Source organism: Danio aesculapii, chromosome 15, assembly GCF_903798145.1.
Source record: "Danio aesculapii chromosome 15, fDanAes4.1, whole genome shotgun sequence".
Classification (NCBI taxonomy): Eukaryota; Metazoa; Chordata; class Actinopteri; order Cypriniformes; family Danionidae; genus Danio; species Danio aesculapii.
Window position 1 is genome coordinate 38,706,508 of NC_079449.1, and position 27,840 is coordinate 38,734,347.

The following is a 27,840-nucleotide window of genomic DNA, read 5'->3' on the forward strand; positions in this document are numbered from 1 at the left end:
TCGTACGTGAAGAGTAAGGTCAATAGTCCGTCAGATAATCAATTCATGAAAGCTCCATGCATAATAATCATAACATAATTAGCAAAATGTGGCTTAAAATAATATAGATGGAATGTATCATTAAGCAGTGTAGACAAAACTATGTGTATAACTTGATAGAGAGCAGGGATTTTGAATAGCCACATCTACTGTATGTGCATTTGTTTATATATTTCATTATGGACCAAAATATTTTACTACTATTATTGTGTACCATCTTTTGTAGATGTTCCTAGTATATTCAGCGGGGATCAAATTGCGATGCTGGACCCTCATCAGATGTTGTTTGGAGTCCATGAGTCTGGCCAGTGCTGGAATCTGAAGTCTGACATAAAAGAAATTACCGAGCTAAACGATCAGTTTTCCCCTTATTTTGGCTTGCTTGGTAGCTCAGAGAAAACCATTAAAGATGGCAACTTTCCAGGAACACTCTTTCGCTTTCCCCTCCGAATGAAACCCTCACAATTAAGTAACAACATTTACAATAAAGAGAAGGTTCTGGAGCTATTTGAATCCTTCAAAGTTGATGCAGACACGGTATTGCTCTTTCTAAAGAGCGTACAGAAGGTCTCTCTGCATGTACGAGAATCAGATGGAACTGAGCGGATGCTTTTCCAGGTCACAGCAAGCGATAGCCAAGAAGATAAGATGGAAAGGCCGAACTCTCTAAAAACCCTGGGACAGGCTATAGATAGCTACAGTAATGGCGTACTGAGCAGTTCGGTCACCTGTGCCACCTACCAGCTCTCCATTGAAGCGCGGGATGAAACTGCCAAGGAGACTCAGAAAACCACCTGGTTGGTGTGTAACAGTGTGGGAGGACGAGGCATGTGCGGTGAACTGGATTCTCTTGCCGATGACCTAAAGTTTATCCCAACCATTGGTATTGCCTTGCCACTCAATCTTATTGATGAGGACAAAGGGGCAACTTCTAGTTTCTCAGGCCGTGCTTTCTGTTTTCTCCCTTTGCCCCTTGGAGAAGAAAGTATGACAGGATTGCCAGTCCACGTCAGTGGTTTCTTTGGATTGACAGACAACCGTAGGAGCATTAAATGGCGGGAGGTGGACCAATGGAGGGACCCAGCAGCTCTTTGGAACGAGCTTCTCATAGTCACCGTCATCCCAAGGGCTTACTTCACACTCATCATGGAGACCATCCAGCGAATCCAAGCTAAGAAGGACCAAGATTTTCCCCTTTCCCCCAGAGGTATATATGGAGCCTGGCCTGATCCAGGCAGAATTCGACCTCGCTGGAAACCCATTCTTGAACCCCTCTTCAATGACTTGCTTCAGCAGCCGATCATCTACTCACTCAGCGGGAGCTGGGTTCAGGTGGATGAAACTGTGTTCTCAGACTTGGACTCAAGCACGGACACTACAGGAACCATCGTCAAATACCTTCAAACCTCAGGGATGATGCTGGCTCAGGTGCCGACCTATATCGATGAAGCACTGACCATGTTTGTCACCAAGCCAGGGAGCCTGAGGAGAGTGACCCCTTCTTTTGTGCGTCAGACTCTGAGGAAATGTCGCCACAAAGGGCCCTCCAATGAGAAGTTGCTTCTACTAGAGTTCATCCTTAGCGATTCTTCCTACAATGACCTCATTGGACTGGAGCTTCTGCCTTTACAGGATGAGACTTTTGCTGTGTTCTCGTCTTCTGTGAATGACAAGGATGCTGTCTACATCGCCTCGCAGGAGTATCCCAGGTACAGGGTAACACATACATTCTAATATAATGCTGTAGTTGCTGTGTAGTGTAAATTTTACCATACCAAAACAAGGTTGTGCAAAATTTGCAATTTAAAGGAACACTATTTTGTTTTGGAAATATGCTCGTCACCAATGGTTAAGCAGCTGATTTTTAGCAATTTTAAATCCATTCAGTCGATCTCCAGGTCTTGCAGGAGCACTTTTAGCTTAGCTTAGCCTAAATTGTTTAATTGGATTAGACATCTTGCTCAAAAATGTAAAACAAAAGTAAGAGTCAAACTTTATATAGGAAAAAGATTAAAATTCTTTTTTGATTTTCTTGGAGTGAGATTCTTATGGTCTAATCCAGGGGTGGCCAAACTACTGCCCGCGGGCCATCTGCGGCCCACAATCAGTTTTGAAAGTTTTCAGCTATCAGTTTTCAGCCCGCGAGGCTTTTTATAAATATTAATAGAATCTGGCCCGCGATACAAAAATGAATGTAATTCAATAAATAACCACCGGGTGTCGCTATGACATGCCTTCAATTAGGCAGCAGTTCCTGTTATGACATAAAACGAACCGAACAAACTGAAGGAAACATAATTGATAATCACGTTTTGGCGAGCCATGGCTCAACCAAGAAGAAGGAAAATTAACAGTGAGTGCAGGAAATTTCAGTCACGTTGGGGCAAGCAATATTTCTTCACAGAGGTCAGCGGGAAATGTGTCTGTTTAATTTGCCAGGAATCAGTTGCAGTAATAATGGAATATAAAAAATAAAAGACATTATGAAACAAAACATCAGGCCTTCAGCTCTTACACTGGTGATGAACGAGATCAAAAAGTAAAACAATTAGTAGCTGCCCTATCAGCTCAACAACAGCAGTTTTTTCATGCTAATAAAGTGCAAGAAAATTGTACGCTGGCTAGTTATGAGGTAGCTCAGCTAATCGCACAGCACGGGAGAATTTATAGCAGAATTTATATAGGAGTGTCAGATGAGTGTTGCAACTGTAATTTTCCCAGAGAAGATTCAAGATCTTAAAAACGTAAGTCTTTCTAGAAACACAGTTGGACGACGAATTAAAATAATTCCATAATAATACACACACACACACACACACATATAATATTTTTGATTTGATTTACTTATTTTCGAACAAAGTATCATACATAAAATATCATTAACAAAAAAAAAAAAATTATATATATATATATATATATATATATATATATATATATATATATATATATATATATATATATATATATATATATATATATATATATATACACGTGTCTGTGTGATGTATGTAAAATTTGGCCAGGGACAACGTTTTTTATTTATTTATTTATTTATTTTTTTTATTTATTTATTTTTATTTTTTTGCATTCTCGCCCCAAAAAGTTTGGACACCCCAATCTTGGATTTTAAAGATGTCCCACCAATAGCGACATAGTCTGGTTGAGTTGTGTTAGTAGTGTATTTTCACATTTTGCACAGATCTATTAATAATGATACATATCATTTCTTCCTACTACATTCAAAACTATTTACATTCACAGATATTACCAATCTTATGTGAACTTTTGTTTGATTTTGTTTTATCCTAATTTTATGTGCATTTGTCAGGTGATTGAAAGAAAAGTTACTTTAAAACGTATACTATGGTCTGACAGTATGACACACAGTGAATATAAAAAGTCTACACACCCCTTTTAAAATGCAAGGTTTGTGTGTTGTAAAAAAATAAACCACAGTAAATAATTTTAGAACTTTTTCCACCTTTAATGTAAACTGTAACCTGTACAATTGCATAAAAACAAACTTCATTCTTTTAGATATGGGGAACTAAAACTAAAAAACTAAAATAACATGGTTGCATAAGTGTACAAACCTTTAAAGTAATACTTTGTTAGAGCACAAATTTTATTACAGCACTCAGTCTTTTTTGGGTACGATCTATCAGCATGGCACATCTTCACTTGCCAATATTTACCTACTCTTCTTTGCAAAAATGATTTAAATTTGTTAGATTGTGAGGACATCTCCATTGCACAGGCCTCTTCAGATCACCCCACAGATTTTCAATAGGATTAAAGTCAGGTCTCTGGCTGTGCCATTCCAAAACTTGAATTTTCCTCTAGTAAAGCCATTTCTTTGTTGACTTGGATGTGTGCTTTGGATCGTTATCATGTTGAAAGATGAAGTTCCTCTTCATCCTGAGCTTCCTAGTAGAAGCCTGAAGGTTTTCTTTTAGTATTAACTGGTATTTAGCATTGTTCATATTCACTTCCACCTTTAATAAGACCCCAGCTCCAGCTGAAGAAAATCAACCCCAAAGCATGATGCTGTCACCACCAAGCTTCAATGTAGCTATGATGTTTCTTTGGTGATGTGCGGTGTTGTTTTTGCACCAAACATACCTTTTAAAACAATCACCAAAAAGTCCAACCTTGGTTTCATTAGACCACAACACCATTTCCCACGTGCTCTTGGGAGAATTTAACTGGGCCTGGATATTCTTTGTAAGAAAAGGCTGCCATCTTCCCACTCTACCCCATAGCCCAGACATATAAAGAATACGAAAGATTGTTGTCACATGTATTACACAGCCAATACTTGCCAGAAATTCCTGCAACTCTTTTAAAGTTGCTGTAGGCCTTTTGGAAGCCTCACTGATAATTTTTTTTTTGTCTTTTCATTATTATTGGAGGGATGTCCAGTTCTTGGTAATGACACTGTTGCACCATATTTTCTCCACTTGTTGATGACGGTCTTCACTGTGTTCCATAATATATCCAATACCTTGGAATTTTTTTTTTGTACCCTTCTCCTGACTGATACCTTCTAACAATGAGATCTCTCTGATGCTTTGGATACTCTGTGGACCATGACTTTCGCTGTAAGATGCAACTAGGAAATTGTTAGGAAACAACTACTAGAACAGCTAAACTTTATTCTGGGTTAATCAAAGGCGCTTTAGATGATGATAGGTGTGTACTGACTCCTATTTAAAATGCATTTAAATGTGATTGTTTAATTTTGAACCCAGTTATAAAAAAGTGTGCGCACTTATGCAACCATATTATGTTAGTTTTTTATTTTTAGTTTCCCACTTTTTAGCTTTTTATAAAATTGTACAGGTTATAGTTTACATTAAAGGTGTAAAAAGTTTAAAATTATTTATTGTGGTTTTATCTTTTTTATCTTTTTTAACACAGTAACCTTGCATTTTAACAGGGGTGTGTAGACTTTTTATATCCAATGTATATCAGTAGTTTTAACTGTTGGTGCAGTAACTGAGGGTCAAACTCTAATGGACAGCAAGTACAGTAGCAGAAGCTCATTAGTGTTAAAAGGAATTTCGGTCACAGCCAGTAAATGCAAAAAAAAATAAACCCCAAAAGCAGATGAAAACAAATAATTTATAAGGCAAAAATCACACACTTCAGTCCATAAGTGACAATAGCAAAAACAAATTTCTCCATTGGCAGTGTCTCGGTCTCAGGGGGAAAAAAGAAAAAATACAAAAACTAGGGATGCAGGTATATGGATTTTTTGGCCGATATCGATAACTCTTAAGATTTGGATGCCGATAACCGATATACTATAGCCGATAATTCTAAATATTTCAAGGGAAATACCTTCACACTGCAGGTGCTAAAACATTTGCTGACGGTACACAGAGGGTTGATCTGTCGTCAGGCTGCAGGTGGGCTGCTGTACGAGGACTGGGCCGCCTGTCAGTGCTCTGAGGCGGGGGAGGGGCCGGCGGCATCACCCGCAGCTCGTTGAGAAGAGTAGGGATGGTACAGTATGGACAAATGACAGTCTATAAAAATCTCCAGTAACACGCAAAAAAGTCGCTAGATTTGTCGCTAGTCGCTTTTTTGAAAATTTGTCACTAGGGGGGGTCTGAAAAGTCACTAAATCTAGCTTCAAAGTCGCTAAGTTGGCAACACTGGCTCAATACCAGACATAATGTGCCAAAGCTCAGTTTGATTTCCTCAGTTGCCGCTCTAAAGGTAAACAAGCTAACGCTAACTTGTCATGCTTGTCAAGCTGGATAATGAGTAATGATTACTCATGATTACTCAACCAAATCGATGAATGGTTTATGATAAACCGCTGTGAGTTTGAAACTAACTGATGGCGTTGTGTGACCTAGTGGACTCAGATTAGAAAGTCAGATTTTGATACAACACCTGACCATTGAGCACAGATGACTTTATGACAAACACCGTGCATAATATAAAGACAGAATGTGGTGGAGGGTTGAGTACCCCTATGCTGGATTCAGTGTCTGGCGCACCTCTCCCATGTGCTGCTGTAAAGGCTCTATCGGCTCACTATGTGTGTGCGCGCGTGGTAATAGCCATTACGAATGCTCGTTATAATCAAAAATATGCTGATCAAACTGAATACAATCTCACCACAACAACACATGGCAAGCAACGCGTTGATTAAAACAAATAATCATGTTAGATTACAATTAGATTACGATTAGCATGTGTGCATCGCTGCTGTTATGTTTACACATACATATTTTTCCTGAAGCGATTTAAACCAAATTACACAACGACACTCTATCAAACATATCTACAATGATAAGGAACATGGTTACTTACTGAGTTATTAACGTACAGCAATACCACACAAAGAAAGGACAGACAATGCGAGGAGAGCTCCATTATAGTACAATGGGCAAGTCTAAACAAGTTCCGCCCACGCAAGTGTGAGGTAGGCAGTTCTGTACAATTACATAATTTATCGCCTTAAAGATATCAGCCTAATTTTAACATCAGACCGATAACAATAACCTTAAAAATAGCATTTATTGGCCGATAACGATATTGCCGCCGATATATCGTGCATCCCTAACAGTCCAACAAATGGGAAACAAATAAAATAATGCTCTTCAGTAGATATTCTCAGTCTCACAACCCCCCTATGATGGGGAAATGAATGATGCGTCCTGGACCTTCTCAGTATCTGACAGCTTATCTAACAGTTGATCCACAAGCCAAATATGTATTTACTCACTTCTAAATATCATTGTCAGTGCAGAGTCTAGCTTATAGCCTACCATTATGGAAAAGTAAAAGTAGCCTGCATAAATACAGATTTAAAGTACAAAAAAGACATTATTGTGTTAACCCAGTGGCATAATTCAGCAAAAATTTCGAAACTGAATTTATCCATGGGTAAAAGAACCCATGTTAAGAGCTAGTGAAGTTAAAGTTAAACACTAGTTAAAGAACTAGTGTTAAAGGGATGGTGATCTATCCATCTATCTATCTATCTGTCTGTCTGTCTGTCTGTCTATCGTATATCTTCTTTTGTGCTCAACAGAAGAAAGCAATTCATAATGGTATAGAACCATGAATGTGAGGAACTTTTCATTTTTGGGTCAACTATGCCTTTAAATAAATAATGTATTATGATTTAATGTATTTATTATTTGATTTTTAATGTAAACTATCTATCTGTATAAATACAGTATATAGCCTTGCTAATCTTTAATCTAAATTTGAAACTTTTGAAAGGCAGCGATTTACAATTTCAGCTCAGTGCCTTGCTCAAAAGCACCAAGTCATGGGTGTATGCTTGATTCAATTCTGAAAAATGCTCATCCATGAGTAAACTTGGCAAAAGAGAATTAAGAATATGTTCCCTACTAAAAAAAAACAGCTTAAACCAGCTGGTCAGGCTGGAAAATGACCAGCTAAAACCAGCTTGACCAGCTTAGCCAGGCTGGGAGCCCAATCAAAACCAGCTATGTCCAGCTTAAACCAGGCTGGTCAAGCTGGTTTTAGCTGGATTTAGCTGGTCATTTTCCAGCCTGACCAGCTAAGACCAGGCTGGAAAAGGCTGGAAACCAGCCTAGAAATGGCCCAAACCCCTCTGAAACCAGGCTGGTCATCCAGCTAAAACCAGCCAAGCAGCCTAGGCTGGTTTAAGCTGGATTTTTCAGCAGGGATAAGTGTATCACTGTGGGTTTGATTTTTATTTCTAGGTCACTTTATCCAGGACTAGAGGGAAGATTTGTCTTGGAAAGCATTCCCCCGCATGTCATGACCAGCCTGAAAGAAGCAGCCAAAAGCAGAGGTAGACACCTGCAGCACATAATGCCACTCTTATACTCATATTCAGGATATATAGAGCATCTGCTCTTAATTTCATTCTTCTCTAGTAAATCTTGACATTATTGGTGCATAGATAGCTGCAGGGAGCAGCATTTTTTGGGCTTCATGCTTGTACTTACAGCTTTCAGATATTTGAGTTATGCTTTTTCATGCTTAACCTGGTGTTTGAAATGAAAATGTACTGTCCATTGACTCCATAAAATTGGCAGAACCAGTTAATTCTGCTAACAAGTATACGATTTAGCTTTGTTCAGAGATGCCGACATTTATTCAATTCATTAAAGTCTATGCATTTATGGAATATCTTTTTATTTGCTTTTGCATTTCATTTGAGCTCCTTTTCACTTTTTCTTGATTTTTGCATTTAAATTCCAGTTCAACAATATCTTTGGGGTTGTTCAGGTAAGTGCACAATGTGTTGTCTAATGCCTGTTGAGCTGGAGTTGCCATAGCTTTTCTGGATCACACTACTCATTCACTAACATCTGTGTTTTTGAATAACCCATTAACCATATATCAATGTAAAAGATACTAATAGATTTGATAAGATGTTTGTATTATAAAATGTTCTTATCTGTTGAAACCATGGAAAGTTACAGTCAAATTATTATTATCTTTATACTGTATATGCATAGTTGTTTTGCAATTTGTGAAGAAATAAAACGCACCAGTTCAAAGAGTCATGCATGCAAACAGTAAAGGCTCCAGTATACTTCAAACAAAGTTCTTTTTTGTTATTTTTTGAGAGCAAAAGGAAGTTTGAAAAGGCTAAGTGATGGTATACTGTTTTCAAACTCTCGAACACGGACTGCAGTAGGTGGGGTTGTAAATGTGTAATGTGTTTCATAAACATCAAACAAACAGCCTTCTCTGCAAGAAGCGCCACCACAGTGCATCACATCTTTATTTTGCTTTTTTATTTGCAATGGAGAGACACCAAATGGCATCGCCAGTATCTGCAAAGTCATAGAAAAGACATGTTGCAATAAGGTGCGATTCTCGTCAGGGGTGCGACCCCCCCCCCCCCCCCCTCCAAGCCTTTCTAATCAATCCAGTGTATTCATATGGCTAGTGTTGTTTTTTAGATGTTCTTCTGTCTGACCACATGGAATGAGACACGAAAGGCCCCATCATACATCCGGCGCAATGAGGTGCAAGGCTTGTTCTTTATCCTTGTGCTGCAAATGGTCTGATAAACTGTTTTCTCACTAGTATTCAGATTGTCCACTTACAAAGTCCACCATGTAAATAGCAAATGTGCCATGGCATGACACAGCTGATTCTTAAAGTGAATGGGAGATGAGACTCTGATTGGTTTAGTGCTCAAAACACACTCTTAACTCATTAAGAGAATAAGCACACCCTGTTAGACCATGCGCCAGGGCACAAAGCATTTTTGCTTAAAATAGCAAAAGTAGATTCGGACACACCTTTAATGTTTTTGCACCATGCGCTTTAGACTTTGCACCTAGATTGTTAAAATAGAGCCTGAAGAAATCGCACGTCAAAGAAGGTGAAGTTCCAGAAAAAGAAAACACTGATTGCGTAATCATCACAGACCAATGGTACAATAGTTTGCTTTGGTGACTCAAAAAATAATTTTGTTTTTGCCATTTTTTGCTTAAGTGGCTTAATTTCAGTTTGTTCTTGGATTTTGTTTGAAGTATACTGGGGCCTTAGGAATTTTGCATTATTTAAAGCCATTCTTTTCCATTTGTTTGTGCAACTTGAATTGTTGAAAATTGTATTTAAAGAAAATAACTTGAAAATTCTAATTAGAATATAATTGTTGAAATAATTTTAGCATGTGAGACAGTTTAACATGTTTCTCTGTTTTGTGCAGTGATTGTAAATAATCTGTCCTTCAACCAATACAACTTTATAGGTTGCTTTTTATTTCCTGAAATATTAGGAAATAGCGCTTCTACTTTAAGATCTTGTTTGTATTGTGCCCTTTAAACTGTGTGAAAATTTGGAATTTGTGTTTCTTGAATAGAAATTAAATTACTTTAACAGTCAAATGTGTAAATGTATTTATTTGTGAATTGGAATCAGAAAAAATCAAAATCCAAAAGTTTTGACTGCTAATCCTAGTCATATGTACTTTGATGACGACATGCACTGTGATCATATTTATACCACCTAGAGGACGCTTAACTCTAAAATGTATCTGTTATTTTTAATAAGCTTGCACAAACAACCTATTAAGTTGGTTTTGGTGAAGGAAAATCTCATTGTAAATGCTTTCGAATATTGAAAGTTATTATTCCTGATTTACTCTTCATCTGTGTTCTTAACTCATAATTGTTTATCTGTGATGTTAAACAAAGTTTTATGCGTTACAGCAGCTCTGCATAGTTTAGCTCCAACCACCTCCAACTCACACCTGCTTAATAATTTATAGTAGTCTTGAACACCTTGATTAGTTGGATCAGCTGTGTTTGATTAGGGTTGAAGCAAAACTGTGCAGAGCTACGGCCCTCCAGGAATGAAGTTTGAGACCTATGTTTCATAGAATATACAATTGCAGGAAAAAAGTATTTGAAACCTTACATTCCTACATAAATTCTGCAAGACATCCATAGTTGTTTAAACATACTATGTTGTTGAATTTGTGTATATTTAGTCCGTATAAATCTAAGGTTCACACACTTTTCTCTGCAGTCATAAATGCATTATTTTGTCTTAAACCAAGCGCTCACATCTTTTTTTGTGTTTATCTTGTACTTTCAGGGAGGCCTTGCACTCAGGTTCAAGTGCTGACCCCAGAGAGATCAGCACGCCTCATTAAAGAAATCCTTACTACAGCATGGCCTTCTAGAGACTTTGCTGTTCAGTGGAATCCTCGTGATCAAGAAAAGAAGCACCCATCAGCATCTTGGCTCAGAATGATTTGGAAGCATCTCTACATTAACTTTGCAGATGATCTTAGTGTCTTTGAAGATTTGCCTTTGATTCCAAATGTGCCACTGGCTGACACCTTGGACTGTCTTGAGCTACTGCGCCTGAAATCTCCATCACCCATCGTTCTTGTAAATGAAGAAGAAGGACCTCCTTCAGAGGATTTACTTGAAGTTATGAAAAAGCTTGGTTGTGTGATCTTAAAGCAAACTGATCCCTGCTTGCACCACCCACTCTTGAAAAATTACATTCACCAGTCTTCTCCAAGCACCCTTCTACAAATTATGGACCGGTCTTCATCCCAGAGATTAGCCAGCCAAGTTTCTTCTCTCACTGTCAAACAAAGGCTTGCCCTCAGAAGCTTTTTAGCAGGGCTTACTGATGTCACAGAAAAAGAGAAACGCATAATCCAAGAGCTTCCCATTTTTGACAAAGTTGGACAAAAGTCAAAGACGGAAACTTCACCTTTAACCTTACTGAAAGGAGCCAGAGTATTACACCATACTGCCAAGCATCCATTAGATGTGAAATTGTCCATAAATGTTGTTGACTGCAGTGATGAAGCAACTATTCGTCTAGTAAAACTGTTGAGCATTGAACAAGTGAAGAGCACAGAATGTTTAAAGGTAATAATTCAGGACATTGAGAAAGGATTCTACACCAAAGAGGAAGTCACAAAAATCATGCTGTGGGCTCTTACCCATTTGTCTTTTCTGAAGAATGAAAACAAGGCAGTAATTAGTTGGCTTTCCTCATTGAAGTTCATTCATACCGCTTCAGAAAAACTTCACTCACCAACAGATTTTTTTGATCCAGAATTGGAGATTTTGCAGAACCTTTTCTTCATGGAAGAAAAGGTAAGATTTCCCCCAGATGACTTTATGTCATCTCCAGATGTCCTTCATTCACTCAGACAACTAGGGCTAAAAAATGAAGTTCAACTCAATGAAAAAGATGTTTTTCAGGTTGCCAGAAAAATTGAAGAGCTGCAGGGGAATAGCAAGCCAGACTGGGATCCCATTTTAAAGAAGGCAAAAACACTCCTTACTATTCTAAATAAACAGACAAAGTTGGTGAAGTCCTCTGAGGTTCAGACAAATCTGCAAAAATTGAAATGGGTCCCTGTTTGCAAAGACAGACCTTTGAATTACCCAAAGTCACTTGCTTGGAGAGGTGATTCATGCAATATTTCCTCTCTTTCTGAAATGTGTGATATTTCTCATGCTGTACTTGTTGGTTCTTCAGTTTCCCTAGTTGAACGTACCTCTGCTGGCATGAAAAAAGCTCTGAAGTTGTCATTAGAGCCTCAAGTTGACCAAGTGCTCCAGCATTTGAAAGCAGTAAATGACTGGCATCAATCTCAAGCATTTACCACTGAGGACTGGTATCAGTTTCAGCAGATCTTGTGTGAGATATATGAATTTATGCAAGCTCACTTGGAAGATGCAAGGGAAGCCTTGAAGTCTCTGTCCTTTGATTGGGTTTGGACAGGGAAAACATTTGCTTCCCCTGGATGCACAGTTTTAAAGCCCATACCAGATTTGGACCTGCAGCCTTACTTGTACTCGTTACCAAAGACTATTGCAAAATTCAACAAGCTTTTTAAATTCTGTGGCTCCATTGAAGAAGTTGTTCCAAGCCACGTGTTTGAAGTTGTCAAAACAATTAGACAAAGGTGTGAAGAGGATATGACAAAACAAGAGTGTAAACGCAATGTCCTGCTCCTAATTAATATTTTACGGTGGCTGTACAGCAGTCAAATATCAGTTGATGCTGACATGCATGTCCCCATTCTTTACCACAAAGATCCAAGCAAACTAGTTATGAAACCTATCCATGAATGCACTTACTGTGACATCAAAGTTGAAGACCTGAATGACTTACTAGATGATGTTTCTGAGCCCATCATCCTTGTCCATGATGACATTCCAATGAAAACCGCTGAATGGTTGAAAGTCCCATGTTTGAGCACAAGATTGATAAACCCAGAGAACCTAGGATTTGAACAGTCAGGTCAAAGAGAGCCTCTAACGGTGAGAATAAAGAACATTCTAGAGGAATATCCATCAGTTGCAGATATCTTCAAAGAGCTCTTGCAGAATGCTGATGATGCCAATGCCACTGAGTGCAGTTTCTTGATTGACATGCGAAAGAATCTTGAAATCCGAGAGAATCTTCTTGACCCTGGCATGGTTATTTGTCATGGTCCTGCTTTGTGGTCGTTCAACAATTCTGTTTTCTCTGATACAGATTTCCTTAATATAACCAGGCTTGGTGGATCAATGAAAAGATGTGAAGCTGACAAGGTGGGAAAATTTGGCCTAGGGTTCAACTCTGTGTATCATGTGACTGACATACCCATTATTATGAGCAGAGAATTCATGATCATGTTTGATCCCAACATCAATCACATCGGCAAACACATCAGAGATAAGTCAAATCCAGGCATCAAAATCAACTGGAGCAAACAGCAGAAACGGCTAAGAAAGTTTCCCAATCAGTTCAGACCCTTCATCAATGTATTCAACTGTCAGCTTCCTCTGTCACTAGAGGCCCCCTACAAGTATGATGGGACCCTTTTCAGACTTCCCTTCAGAACTGAGCAGGAGGCATCTGTGAGTGAAATCAGTGGTATTTACTACAATACCACTGACATCTACTCACTTGTTGATGAATTCAGCATCTGTGGTCACCGCCTCATTCTCTTTACACAGCATGTTGGAACAATGGTCTTGAAGTATTTAAAATGTGAGGAACCAAACCCTGCTGCTGCGCAGGATGTGGTCACAATAAACAAGAGTGTGTGGTCCTCCAGAGCAGCATATGGTCCCCTAAGTATTCTTAAATCTGCTGCCAAAGTCATGAAAAAAGTTGCAGCCACCAGCAGAGTGCCAACCGAGGTACCCAAATCTGGTTGCATCATCAGGATCATAGTGGAGGAGTACCATAATGTCTTCAGACGCATAGTTGATCTTCAGTCCCCACTTTTCAGAAGTTCTGATGAAGATCCATCATCTTACTTTGAGATGGCAGCTAAAGGTACACAAACTAAGAGACTTACAGATGACATGCCACAAAAGGGAGTTGAAAATACAAACTGGCTAATCTGCTCATGCATGGATGTGACAGAAGCTCTGAAATTCTCCTTGAATGATAGTGGGAAACGCCTTGGTCTGGTACCATGTGGAGGCATAGCTGTGCTGCTTACCGAAGAAGAGAATAGAAAATGGACCATAAAGACAAGTGTGACACCAATTGGGGAGGTTTTCTGCTACCTACCCCTTCGAATCAAAACTGGCTTACCTGTACACATAAATGGTTGCTTTGCTGTCACATCAAATCGCAAAGAAATCTGGAAGACAGACACCAAAGGACAATGGAACGCCATTTTCATGAGACATGTGATTGTCCAAGCATACTTAGCTGCACTCAACATGCTGAGATCAATGGCAGAAAGTGGAGAATTGCTGGACTACAGCTATTATGCTGCCTGGCCTGACCCTGGAGTTGTCCATGATGATTTCAATCTGATTTGTCAAGGTGTTTATCAAGAAATAGCCAAAGGTGCTGATGATGATCGTGCAAAAGTCTTTTCAGATGGGAAAACCTGGGTGTCAATCAAGAATGTCCGATTTCTGGATGACTCCTTGCTTTGCAGACCAGACATTGGGTCTGCTGCTTTTAAGATATTCTTGAAATACCTCAGAAAGTGTGGATCCCAAGATCTCTGTGCTGTTGAGCTGCCAGACTGGGTTAAGGAAGGTTTTGATGATGCTGGCTGTAAAGGTAAATTAATGGAGAACACCCTGACAGAGAAGCAGTTCTTCTCAGATGTTTTCTTTCCCCATATCCAAGACATAGATAAGGACCTACGGGACCCTCTGATGTATTATGTACTCAATGAAAAACTTGAGGATTTTGCTTCCATACTTAGGGAAACCCCATGCATACCATGTTCAGGGCCATCAAAGAAGCTTGTTTTGCCATCTCGACTCATCCACCCAGAGGGCAGAGTGGCCAAACTTTACAATAGTGAAGATGGAAGGTTTCCTGAAGGAAGTTTAAGAGACTATGTCAATCCAGTATGCTTGGTGAAATTAGTGCAGCTGGGTATGGTCAAGGATGACTTATCTTGGGAAGACTTGATTGAAAGGGCTGAGTCTGTACTGGCTCTGAATGAAAATGACCACACAATTGCATGCCACAGGAGCAGCATAATCCTCAGTCTTATTGATGAAAAACTAAAAATGAGAGATCCAGCTGCAAATCAGTATCTTGACAAATTTCAAAATATCAAGTTCCTACCGTTTTTGACAAAGCCAGCTGGATTTTCACTTCCGTGGCATGGCAACAATTTCCCCCAGTTAACCATGTTCTCTGCAAAAGAGCTTTTTACAACAGAACACCAGGACACTGTGTGTTTAATGAACCCCATTCTGAATGAAAATTCCCCCTCCTTTAAAGGATGTGGTCCCATCTCACTGGCTGTGAAGGACTTTCTTGGACTGATAAGAAAGCCAACAGTTTCATTAGTCATCAGCCAGCTGAAAGAGCTCTCAAAATCATTTGATGGTGTAACACTGTACCAAGAGAACATAACCAATGCTTGTTACAAATATCTCCATGAGGAGTTGCTGCAGTCCAGTGCTGCAAAAGAGGAAATAACGGAGGAGTTAAAAACATTCTCCTCAATTTTAGTTGAGAACACGTATGTGGAGCCATCAAAAGTAGCATTTAACTTAAACTTTGATGCAGCACCATACCTTTACCAACTTCCAAACAAGTACAGAAATAGTTGTCGAGAGCTTTTTGAAAGTGTGGGAGTTCACACAAGCTTCACTGTTGAAACATTCTCTGCAGTTTTACAGCTGATAAAGAATGAATGTGGGAGAAAACCTCTTACTGAAGACAACTTTCAACTGTCTCGTAGAATAATTAGTGAGGGAATATGGAGTTTGATCAGAGACAAAAGCCAAGAGTTCTGTCTAAGCAACTATGGGGAGATACTTCTTCCTGACAGCAATTTCACATTACAACCATCAAAATCGCTTTGTTACAATGACTGTCCTTGGATTAAAGTTAGGGACACAACTGTTAAATACTGCCATGGTAATATTCCAAGAGAGGTAGCAGTAAAACTGGGGGCAATTCCGAAACGTCACAAAGCCTTAGAAAGATATGCCTCCAACATTTGCTTTACTACCCTTGGCAGTGAGTTTGGGCAGAAGGAGAAGCTCACCAGCAGAATAAAAAGTATCCTCAATGCTTATCCATCAGAAAAGGAGATGTTGAAAGAGCTCCTGCAGAATGCAGATGATGCAAAAGCCACAGAAATATACTTTGTCTTTGATCCCAGGACCCACCCAACTGACAGAATTTTTGATGACAAATGGACTCCAATGCAAGGCCCATCACTCTGTGTGTACAATAATCAGCCATTTACAGAAGACGATATCAGGGGGATCCAGAACCTTGGAAGGGGTACCAAGGAAGCAAACCCTGGAAAAACTGGGCAATATGGGATTGGATTTAACTCAGTATATCACATTACTGACTGTCCCTCTTTTATCTCTAATAACGACATTCTTTGCATATTTGATCCACATGCTCGTTATGCACCTGGAGCAACATCTGTTAGTCCAGGAAGAATGTTTAGAGATTTGGATTCAGATTTCAGATCCCAATTTTCTGATGTACTCAATTTATACCTAGGAAATCACTTCAAGCTAGAACGCAGCACAATGTTCAGATTTCCCATAAGAAATGTAGAAATGGCCAGAATTTCGGAGATAAGCTCAGCACCAGCTTCAGACAGAATGGTTCAAAATTTCCTTGATAAAATAAGAATGGATGGAGCAGAACTTCTCATGTTTCTAAATCACATGGAGAAAATTTCTATTTGTGAAATTGAGAATGGCACTGGGGATTTAAAAACTCTTTATTCTGTAACAGCAAAAATCACTGATGGTGATCGACTAAAACGTAAGCAATTTCATGCCTCTGTTCTGGACAGTGTCTACAAAAAAAGACAGCTGATACAAATTCCAGTGCAACAGATTACATACACAATGGACATAGAAGACACTGATGGTTATTCTACCACTTGGCTTATATGCAACAGATCTGGATTTTCTGACATGGAGAGGGTATCTAAGAGTGTCATTTCAGCTCACAAAAATGAGGACATAACACTGTTTCCACGTGGTGGTGTTGCAGCGTGCACCAGCCACAACTACAAAAAACCACACAGAGCTTTCTGTTTTCTTCCTCTTTCTCTGGAGACTGGCCTGCCTTTCCATGTGAATGGCCATTTTGCTTTAGACTCTGCCAGAAGAAATCTGTGGAGGGATGACAATGGAGTTGGTGTCAGAAGTGATTGGAACAACAATCTAATGAAAGTGCTAATTGCTCCTGCATGTGTAGAACTGCTAATTCAACTGAAACGTAGACTCTTTCCAGGCCCCGATCCAACCATGACAATATTTCAAGGAACTCCAATTCATCTTGTCAGGGATATTTTGAGAAAATATTTGTCTTTCTTTCCTGTAAATAGACTGGACATTCAGCCAGATTGGTATTGTTTGGTAAAGGCAATCTACCTTTGCATTCATGCAGACTTAAAAAGACTACTCCCTGTTGTCAGAGCACCCCACCTTGATAACAGTGATATGCACTCTGCAGTATACATCTCTTGGGTGAACACCTCCACCTCAACCAAAGGCAAAGCATTCTTTGACAATTTACTTCAGGATGAGTTGCAGCATCTGAAAAACACAGAGTACAACATAACTACAAGAAAGTCTGTGGCGGAAAATGTTTTCCGATTGAAGGCCATGCTCCTGGATGTTGGCTTCAACCTAATCCACAGCTGTGATGAGACAGCGAGTCTGTACTTCTGTCTAGAAGATGCTGGGATTCCAGTTAACTATGTGACACCTGAAGATGTTCGGAGTTTCCTTTTAACATTCTCATCTCCAGACACATCTTGCCAAGTTGGAAAGCTACCATGCCGACTGCAACAATCCAATTTCAAGCTTTTCCATGGTTTGAAACTGCTGGTTGACTACTGTTTCAAAGATGTTGAAGAAAATGACATAAACATTGAGGGGCTCCCATTGCTGATGACAATGGACAACATTCTGCAAGTTTTTGACTCCAGACATCCAAAGTTTCTGACCACTTATCATGAGCTTATTGCAACAAGGAAAGAGCTTTTTATGCACACACTGTACATAAGATACAGTAACATCCTTCTAAAAGCTGGTGTTGCAAAGACTTTTGACATAAACAGTTTTGGAGACCTTCTGGGATCTGTTCTTCCCCGGGAATGCAAAGCAAGGAGCTCAGTGAAGTGGAAGGAGAACTTTCCCACTGAATCTTGGCTCAAGAGTTCATGGCACTTTATCAGTGAACAACTTGCAAATAAGGATGACCAGGCAGAAAACAAGCCGAAATTTGACACCATTCTGGAGATCTTAAAAGATTGGGCTCTCCTTCCAGGAATCAAATTCATGGTGTCAGGTAACAAATTAGTTGTGCCCGAGCATGATGTTTTGTTACCCCTGAGCCTGATCTTTGCAGCCATCTTCCCGAATGGACAAAATGACAAAGTCTTTCATACCTTGATGAAAGGAGGATGCTTTCAATTGGCTGTGAATAAAATATGTGCCAAAGAGAATCCCATGTTGCCTTTGCTGGCTCAGCATACAGCAAACATAGACAATCCTTCCAGCATACTTCGAGCTCTTGAGTACATGATCCAGATATCTGCTTTCAAAACAGCAAGTTTGACTGATAAAGATTTTGAAGCTTTGCTGTTGTACTTCAACTGTAATTTGTTGAATCTGACCCAGGAAGATATTCAGTGTCTAAAACTGTTGCCATGTTACAAAGCTGTCAGTGGTCGGTACATATGCATTTCAAACTTCGGGACATGCTATGTTCTAACAAAGAGCATTCCCTCAGCTGACATTGAAAAGTGGGCACACAATACATCCTCAGCCTTCCTTGCTGACAATCCACAGCTGAAAGAACTTTACGGCTTTCTTGGGGTCACGCCAATCGATGATCTTGAGGTATACCTGAATCATGTCCTTCTAAAATTTGACATTTTGTCACATGATGCCAAAATCCAACATGTCATCTACCTGAAGGAGAGGTTATTGGCAATGGAGGAGCAAGTCAGCATCAAGGATAAGCTCTATGAAAAACTAGAAGGTCTGTCCTTCATTTATGACTCCACTAATAGACTGAAACCTGCCAAGGCCTTTTTCGATCAAACAGTTAAAGTGTTTGAGGTAATGCTTCCACAAAAAGCTTTCATTCCCAATGATTTCTTCAGAAAAATTGAGCAGGTGTCAAAGCCAAAAAGTGGCACATCCTATGTACCCTCATGGACAACATTCCTTCGCAACATTGGCTTGAAATATGTTGTCTCTCAACAGCAAGTTCTACAGTTTGCAAAAGAGATTAGCATCAAAGCTCATACAGAGAATTGGTCCAAGGAAAAAGTTCAAACCATTGTTGATGTTCTTCTAAATCACATTTTCAATGACAGAACAGATCTGTTTGATGGGACATTCCTGAAAGAACTTTCTATGATAGCATTCCTATGCCCAGAGCGGGCACCAGCTGAGCTTGTTCACCTCCACGCTCAGTATCAAGAAATGAATGGCACAGTCCCTCTTATTCGCTTCAATGGGTCTCAGGTGAATCCAAAGTTCAAGCAAACTGATATCATGCAGTTGTTATGGACATCCTGTCCTATTCTACCAGAGAGGGCCACACCAGCAAGCATAAAAGACCAAGAAGGAAACACACTTACTAGCCAAGAGCAGCTTGATCTCATTTTGACCATGTTAAATGTCAATGTGGAACCACCATTGGAAAAGGTCATTAGCAATTGCAAAAACATATGTAGTGTTACAAACCTAGATGATGACACAGTAAAAACAAGAAACAAGGTCTTGAGGAGCATTTATGAATTCCTTAATTCGGATAAAAATGATTTTCGCTTTCAATTACGAGGAATAGCCTTTGTCATGGTTGAGGAAGGTTGGAAACTCCTTAAACCAGAGGAGGTTGTCATTAATTTGGACAATGAATCAGACTTTAAACCTTACTTGTACAAGCTTCCCCTTGAGCTTGGTACATTTCACCAGCTCTTCAAACTGTTGGGAACTGAGGACATTGTTTCAACAAAACAATACGTTGAAGTTTTGTGTCGAATTTTTAGAATTTCAGAAGGCAAGCAGCTTGACCCAAATGAAATGAGAACAGTGAAAAGAACTGTCTCGGGCCTATTTAAGAGTCTCCAAAATGATGCAGTACAGGTCCGTAAGGACCTTGAAAACCTTAGAGATTTGACATTTTACCTTCCAAGTCATGATGGGCGATTGGCCAAGTCTAACACATTGGTCTTTGATGATGCACCGCATTACAAAAGCCGAATTCAGGGCAATGTTGGTGTTCAGATGCTAGTTGATATGAGCCAGTGTTACCTAGGCAAAGACCATGCCTTTCACACAAAGATGATTATGTTGCTTCCACAGAAATTGAGACCCAGGCTCCTAAGTAGTATCTTGGAGGAACAACTTGATGAAGAGTCTCCAAAAATGTGCCAATTTGGTGCCCTTTGCTCCCTGCAGGGACGCCTTCAATTGCTCTTGTCATCAGAGCAGTTTATCACTGGATTAATAAGAATAATGAAACATGAGAATGAGAATGCATACATGGTGAATGAAGAGAAGGCAATACGGTTATGCAAAGCACTGTGTGAGGGCTTAAAGGTGTCTTGCTTCGAAAAACTACAGACAACACTGCGAGTGAAAGGCTGCAGTCCAATTCCCCACAGCCGTAGTGAAACGCTTGCCTTTCTTAAAAGGTACGGATCAGCTGTAATCCACCTCTACATTCAACATTCTGACAGCAAAGACATTAATTTTCTTCTTGCTTTGGCAATGACCCTCAAGTCAGCAACTGACAACCTGATTTCTGACACCTCCTATCTTATTGCTATGTTGGGTTGCAATGACATCTACAGAATAACAGAGAAGCTAGACAACCTTGGTGTCAAATATGACACAACGGAGCCTTCAAAGCTAGAGCTTCCACTTCCTGGTACACCCATACCTGCAGAGATTCATCATTTACTGCTTATGGACCCCATGAATGTCTTTTACCCTGGAGAGTATGTTGGCTACCTAGTGGACTCAGAGGGAGGTGATATTTTAGGCACCTACCAGCCAACTTACACTTACGCTATCATTGTTCAAGAAGTAGAAAGAGAAGAAGATGATAGTCCAAGTGTTCTCGGCAAGTGCTTCCAAATTGACATTGGGTACAGCGAGTACAAAATTGTGAGCTCTCTAGATCTGTATAAATTTTCTAGGCAAGATGATAGTACCCATATTCGGGATGGTACACCAACTCCAACAAGCCCTATAGAGGGTAATTCTCCTCGTGCCAGAATGGTCCCACCATTATTTCCTGGAAAGGAAAATCGCAGAGCTCCTCCAACAGAGGCTTCCCCCAAAAAGGTCAAATTTAATGCATTACCAGAAATCCTAAAGGAAGTTAGTTCTGTAGTAGAACAAGCCTGGAAACTTTCTGAGACTGAACGCAAGAAGATTATCCGGCGCTTATATCTGAAGTGGCACCCTGATAAAAATGCAGAGAATCTTGAAATTGCTACCGAGGTCTTTAAACACCTACAGAATGAGATCAACAGGATGGAGAAGCAAACACAAGCTGAGCAGACCACTGATCGAGCATCAAGGAGACCATTCTCTTCGTCTTCCACTCGATTCCAGTCAGAGAAATTCTCATTTCAGAGATTTTACACATCATGGAACCAAGAAGCAACAAGCCATAAGTCGGAAAAGCAGCAGTTCCGAGAACAGTATAATAACTATGCAGGAACATCACACTCAAATCGCTTCTTCGTACCACCATCATTCAAGTCCGTTGGGAACCCAGTGGAGGCACGTCGGTGGTTAAGACAAGCAAGAGCCAACTTTTCTGCTGCAAGAAATGACCTTCATAAGAATGCCAATGAGTGGGTGTGTTTCAAATGTTACCTGGCAACAAAGCTTGCATTAATTGCTGCAGATTATGCTGTGCGAGGTAAATCAGACAAAGATGTAAAGCCCACAGCACTTGCACAGAAGGTTGAGGAGTACAATACCCAGTTAACAGGCCTGGCTAAGGATGTACACATCCTGGAGGGTTATGGTGTGGACAGCCTGAGAACTCGTTACCCTGACCTTTTGCCTTTCCCTCAGATTCCCAATGACAGATACACTTCGGAAGTGGCAATGAGGGTAATGGAATGTACAGCTCGGATAATCATCAAACTGGAGGCATTTGTCCAGCAAAAAATCTGAATGTCGGCATTAGACAATGCAAAACTAACAGATGAATCAACAAAGCAGTGGTTGTGCAATATAGATTATATATAGTATATCAAAGTAGACCTTTTTATAGTAAAATGATGTACCTAGCTGGCATTGCAAGAGTGCCACCTTTGATGCTGTGACCCATGCTTATTATTGCGTACATGTTTGCTACAATTCTCTTCAAGGTTGCCTGAGCCTAAAAAAAGTGTACGCTTAACTGCAGCAGTGTACATAATGTTCAAAAGCATAGCAATACCTTTTATTATTTTAACTACATTGTTTTTTCTTTGTACATAATGAATACAATGCTGCTTTTTTATCTTTTCTAGAAAAGTATTTTTCCTGCCATAGTCATTAAGTTGACGGTCTTGTGATTTATTAGCATGAGTTGCACTGCACTTTTATGTAAATAGCATTCGAGTGATTGCAGAAATTTGAGTGAATGTCAGCTGAAAATGTACAGTATCATGTAGAGTCCAGCAATGACACACAAATCTGTTCATGGTTCCTTTATGGGACCTATATCAATCATGCGCTATTTTTTAGTTTTATGTTGTGCATACAATGGTTGGTCCATTTTAATCCATATGGTAATTGATCCTTTCACTGTATGTATGATATTGCTCATATCATTGTGTAAACATAAACAATGAAAATCAAAAATTGTTTTAATAACTCCGTTACACACTAAAGCCTGATTTATACTTCTGTGTTGAGTGATCACTGTTGTGAGCATTTATACTTCTGCATTCTGTCTGTGCTACTCTGTCAATAACTCTTCCTTGTTAAGTGTGACGTCACGTGAATCGGCTTCTGGGTCCAATCGCTCTATCAAACTGTATGGGAAGACTCAAAAAATTGTAATGATAAACGTTTACAAAGCGATGTAATACTTTCGAAAATCATGATATATCCATGCCTAATATCCGATGGCCAGAAAGAGATAAATTATTTTTTTTTTTATAAATTGTTAAAATATTGGTGTCTATGATGCAGCAAGTCCCAGATTGTATAACTATGCAGTTTTCAAAGCCATTTTGTAGTATAAATAGTGCAAGTAATACGTTTGCACTGTTAATTCTAAAAAGAATAAGTGCTCTTCAAATATCCAGATGATGCACTTATTCAACTGATGAACAGAGGTGTGGAATGTTGTACATTTCATGGACTCAACAGTTGCAAAAGGGGAGACAATGTTATTGGACATAACAGTTAAGTAAAATGCCTTTGAAATTGTATGTTTTTACTTCAAACTTACTTTTAGACCTAATCCCAATTCTACCCCTTAGCCCTTCCCCTTACCTCTTGTCCTGTGCGTTCACGTGAAGGGGTAGGGGTGTCCCAAGTCTCTTTACCTTGAAGACGTAGGACTCTCGAAACCAAGAGGTACTCTCGAAACCAATCACACTCGAAACCAAGAAGTACAAAAATTTATACCATCTACAATGACAGCTTGGCTGCACACGGAAGTAAGGAGATGCACAAATCAGTATTTTTTTGTCATTATTACGAATTTTTACAACAAACAAGCAAATGTTTTAACATATTCATAATGGTAATCGTGTTTTAACATCAGGTTTAAAAAAAAAACGCTAAAATAAAACCCCCTAATTTCACAATCAATAATCCCTGATAATAACTTCTGTATAGCACCCCCACAACATTTTGTCACTCGATGACACTTAAATAACCTGAAAAAAAAAGTTTAGTTGCTGTTAATGACCATTTTACAGTGGTATAATGTAAATGTTGTTTTCTTGTGTTTACATGGATAAATATGGCCACAGTGTAAATGCACAGTACAGCTATGATAATTATGATATTGTTGCCTTTAATGATTTCCTAAAGATAAATACCAAAAAATAACGTAACTAGAATAACTACAGCAGTCGCAATTGTCGATCTCATATTAAGCAAGTGATCGCGATGACATATGATAACATGTGCAGGTGTTGTAGTGGTGTCCCTTTTCTAAGGGGTAAATTTTGAAACCCTTTACCCTTTACCATACTCTTCAAGAGCCAAGGGGAACGAGTACAATAATAAAATTGGGATTGGGACTTACCTATTTCAAGATTAGCATTAAAATCAAGGCTACTGTTATTTTGTGCATTCCCAGCAGCCATGGCACACCATCTCTTACCAGGATTATTTTGGCTTGTGTGGGCAAAAATAACCTACAAAGATGATTACCCCTCTTGATGGCTAAAGCGCTAGCCCTCGCAACAGGTACCATTTGGTAGGTAACTTGACATGATTTTTTTGATGTGAGACCATTAAGTGTCAATGACTCGGAAATGGTTTGAATTTCCGGTTAGTAAAAAATATTAGTGTTCCAGTTGGGATGACACAGCCATGTCAACTTGCAGTACAAGACTGGTTACTCACCGAAGCTAAGCAGGACTGAGCCTGGTCAGTACCTGGATAGGAGCCCACTTGGGAAAACGAGGTTGCTGTTGGAAGTGGTGTTAGTCCTAATGCCCCAGTAAAGTAAAGGGTACACTATACTCCTATTGAGCGCCATCTTTGGAATGAGACGTTAAACTAAGGTCCTGACTCTGTGGTCATGAATAATCCCATGGCACAGAGTAGGGGTGTAACCACTGTGTCCTGGCCAAATTCCCTCCATCGGCCTTTAATCATTATGGCCTGCAAATCATCCCCATCCACCAAATTGGCTGTATCACTGTCTCTCCACTACCCCTATAGCTATTTTGTGGTGAGTGCACTGGCGCCGTTGTCCTGTGGCTGCTGTCGCATCATCCAAGTGGCACAGTTGGTTGTGGTGTTGTGAAGCGCTTTGGGTGTATGGCCATACACAATAAATGCGCTATATCAATACAAACATTACATGACACTAAGGTCCAATCCCGATTCTACTCCTTAGCCCTTCCCCCTTACCCCTACTCCTCGTTTTGCGTGTTCCTGTGAAGAGGTAGGGGTGTCCCAATTCTCTTTAGCTTGAAGACGTAAGGCTATGGGGACGGGGTAGATAGCCCTTTGAATGAAGATTTTTCAGGACCACACGAAACCAAGGGGTAAGAATATTTCCCAGAATACACCAGCCACAACGGCAGGATAGTTGCACCCGGAAGTAAGGAAATCCACAAATTAGTATTTTTTTTTTTTGTCATTATTGCAAATTTTTACAACAAACAAGCACGTTTTAATATATTTATAACCACGTTCATGTTTTGCCAGCATGCTTTAAAAAAATGCTAAAATAAAAGCCGCTAAATTTCGTGATCTATAATCTACAATAACTCCTGTACAGCTGTCCCACAACATTCTGACACTCGTTGACACTTGAATACCCTGTCAGAAAAGTCTAGTGGCTGGGAATGACCTTTTTACAAATTTTAACGTTGTTTTTTGTGTGTTTACATAGATTAATATGGCCACAGTGTAAATACACAGTACGATGTTATTGCCATATATGATAATATGATATATGCCTTCAGTGATTTCTTGAAGATAAATATCAAACAATAACGCAACTAGAATAACTACAACAGTCGTGATCGTCTGGCCACTACGGTGGCCAGGAAGTGCAAAACAACATTACAAGTGTGAAACGCACTTACGAAGCTCGAGACAAATGTACATTTTGAAAAACAGTTTTACCTATCATAAGACACAATTACATAGGAAAACGATTTTACCAAGGACGAAACAAATTTACATTTTAGAAAAAAAATTAAAAAGATGCAAAACACTTTTACCAGTCTCGAAACAAATTTACAATTACAGATTCCTTACGGAAAGGGAATGTACCACACACTGGAAGTGACCCCGAAGTTGAAGTCCACTCAACACAGAAGTATTAATTGGCCTTAAGATGTAACATAACAGCAGGTTCACTACTGTTTACCAGTGCAGTTACTTTGTCTTGTTGCAAGATAAACAAAAAATTTTTCTAACACTATTCAATTTTAATTGGCTAGGCACATCTTTATTTCTCATGAGGACGCTCACATGCATATATATGTGATACTCGAAACATTTTCTCTTGAAACTTGACATATCAGTTGATTGTTGTGGCTGTAAACATCACAGTTCTTCAGAAACACTGGTTAAATGTATTTTCTATAATGTACAATGGGAACCACTTGTCTTCTGAGAATTCTTTGCATGAAATTCTCTGAGATTTGTGTAAGAGGGACATCGATGCTCATATGGTGCTCAATGTTGACGATGACTTTTTTCATCCATTTTTCTTTGTTCAACTGTGAGAATGACACTGAAATTAAACACTGGCTGTACATTGTTTTGACAGATACATTTTGTCATTTGTCTCATTTTCTTAAAGTCCACTTCATCCGGAAGTTGCTAAGACTTTTATTTCAGCATGTTAATGTACTTCCAGATGAAACAGAATATTGAGAAGGGGAGTATGGCTTAAGTAAGAGGGGCGTGGTTAAGAATATTGTTGCTGAATAGGGTTAGGGTTAAAGGATCACCACTCCAAATGTAGAAGTAAATGCTTAGATTTTGATTGAAGTATACCAAAATGTAAAAAAATTTGTCGATTAACTTGCACAGATTAATTGTTCTTCTAACAAATTACAATGTGCATAAAAAAATAAACATTGTGAATTTTTATTTCATGCTGACTTTAAGGTCATACAGCACAATATCTGTGATTCGTAATCAAGTTGGTGTTTATTATCTTATTTTTACCTACATTTTGGTTATTATCTGGTCAATTATGTTTAGGATGGACATTCTTCCTAAAAATTGAACTTTTTTTTTTTTTTTTCAAAGATCTTTATCTATTCCGCAAAATATCCTACATTTCAAGAGTTCACAATTAGCTGATGATTGATTATGAAGCGTGTTTGGCATACTCTCTCTGAAGAGAGCCCTGAACTTTGAGATCCTCAAGCCCGGGGCTCCCTCTCGTTAGCAGAGCGAGAGGGGAGTTTGAGCTCAGGTAGATCTCGATGAACTCCCATGACTTATTTCTGGCTAATGACAGATATAGGGATGGCTAAGGAGAGATATATGACTTGCCAAGATCTTGACTATGATGCCAATTTGGTATGTTCAATTTACTTAGGTGTTGCGGAGAACCCGGGGAAAACAGACGCAAGCACAAGCAAACTTCACACAGAAATGTTGACTGGTTTAGTAGGGACTTTGAACATTCTTGCTGTGAGGCAAGAGTGCTAATCACTGTGTTGCCGTGTCGCCCAACTAGAAAGAAGGGGGTGTAGGGGTGGGTGTTGGTGGTTTCTTCAAGACGAAGATACTGAGATAAGAAACTGGTTATTTATAGTGAGTTAAGAATCATCTGATTGGAGAATCAATCGTAAGCTAATGCGGGACCAGCCATGGACAGTCATAAGCACGTGATCCTCTCGAAATTAGTTTATAAATAAACTTCACTAAGTGAATTTGAAGTTAATGTATGAGTCATTGTATTACACAACAACACCCAGTTGTCTAAAATAAAATACACTTTTTTTATTAATTTTTTTCATCGTCACAAAAACATTCCCTTTAATTTAACGAATTCTTTGGTTCATTTAAATGAAATGATCATGTCAAACATACTGTAACATTTCAAGTGAAAAAACAAATTTACACTTGTTCATGCATGTCTGATAGTTACAGTTAACTATAATATTCAATTATTTACATGACACAACAAACATAG

At 39.2% G+C, this 27,840-nt stretch overlaps 1 protein-coding gene across 1 annotated transcript in view; it reads left to right on the top strand.

Moving 5' to 3' along the window:
* Positions 1–26,460, top strand: part of sacs (sacsin molecular chaperone) — a 45,057-nt gene extending 18,597 nt beyond the window's left edge. Inside the window, exons 7-10 of the mRNA XM_056474360.1 lie at positions 266–1,748; positions 7,755–7,846; positions 8,260–8,286; positions 10,618–26,460. Coding sequence (XP_056330335.1) covers positions 266–1,748; positions 7,755–7,846; positions 8,260–8,286; positions 10,618–22,169 — 13,154 coding nt within the window. The 3' untranslated portion in view covers positions 22,170–26,460. The remainder of the gene's footprint in view (positions 1–265; positions 1,749–7,754; positions 7,847–8,259; positions 8,287–10,617) is intronic.
* Positions 26,461–27,840: the final 1,380 nt, after the last annotated feature.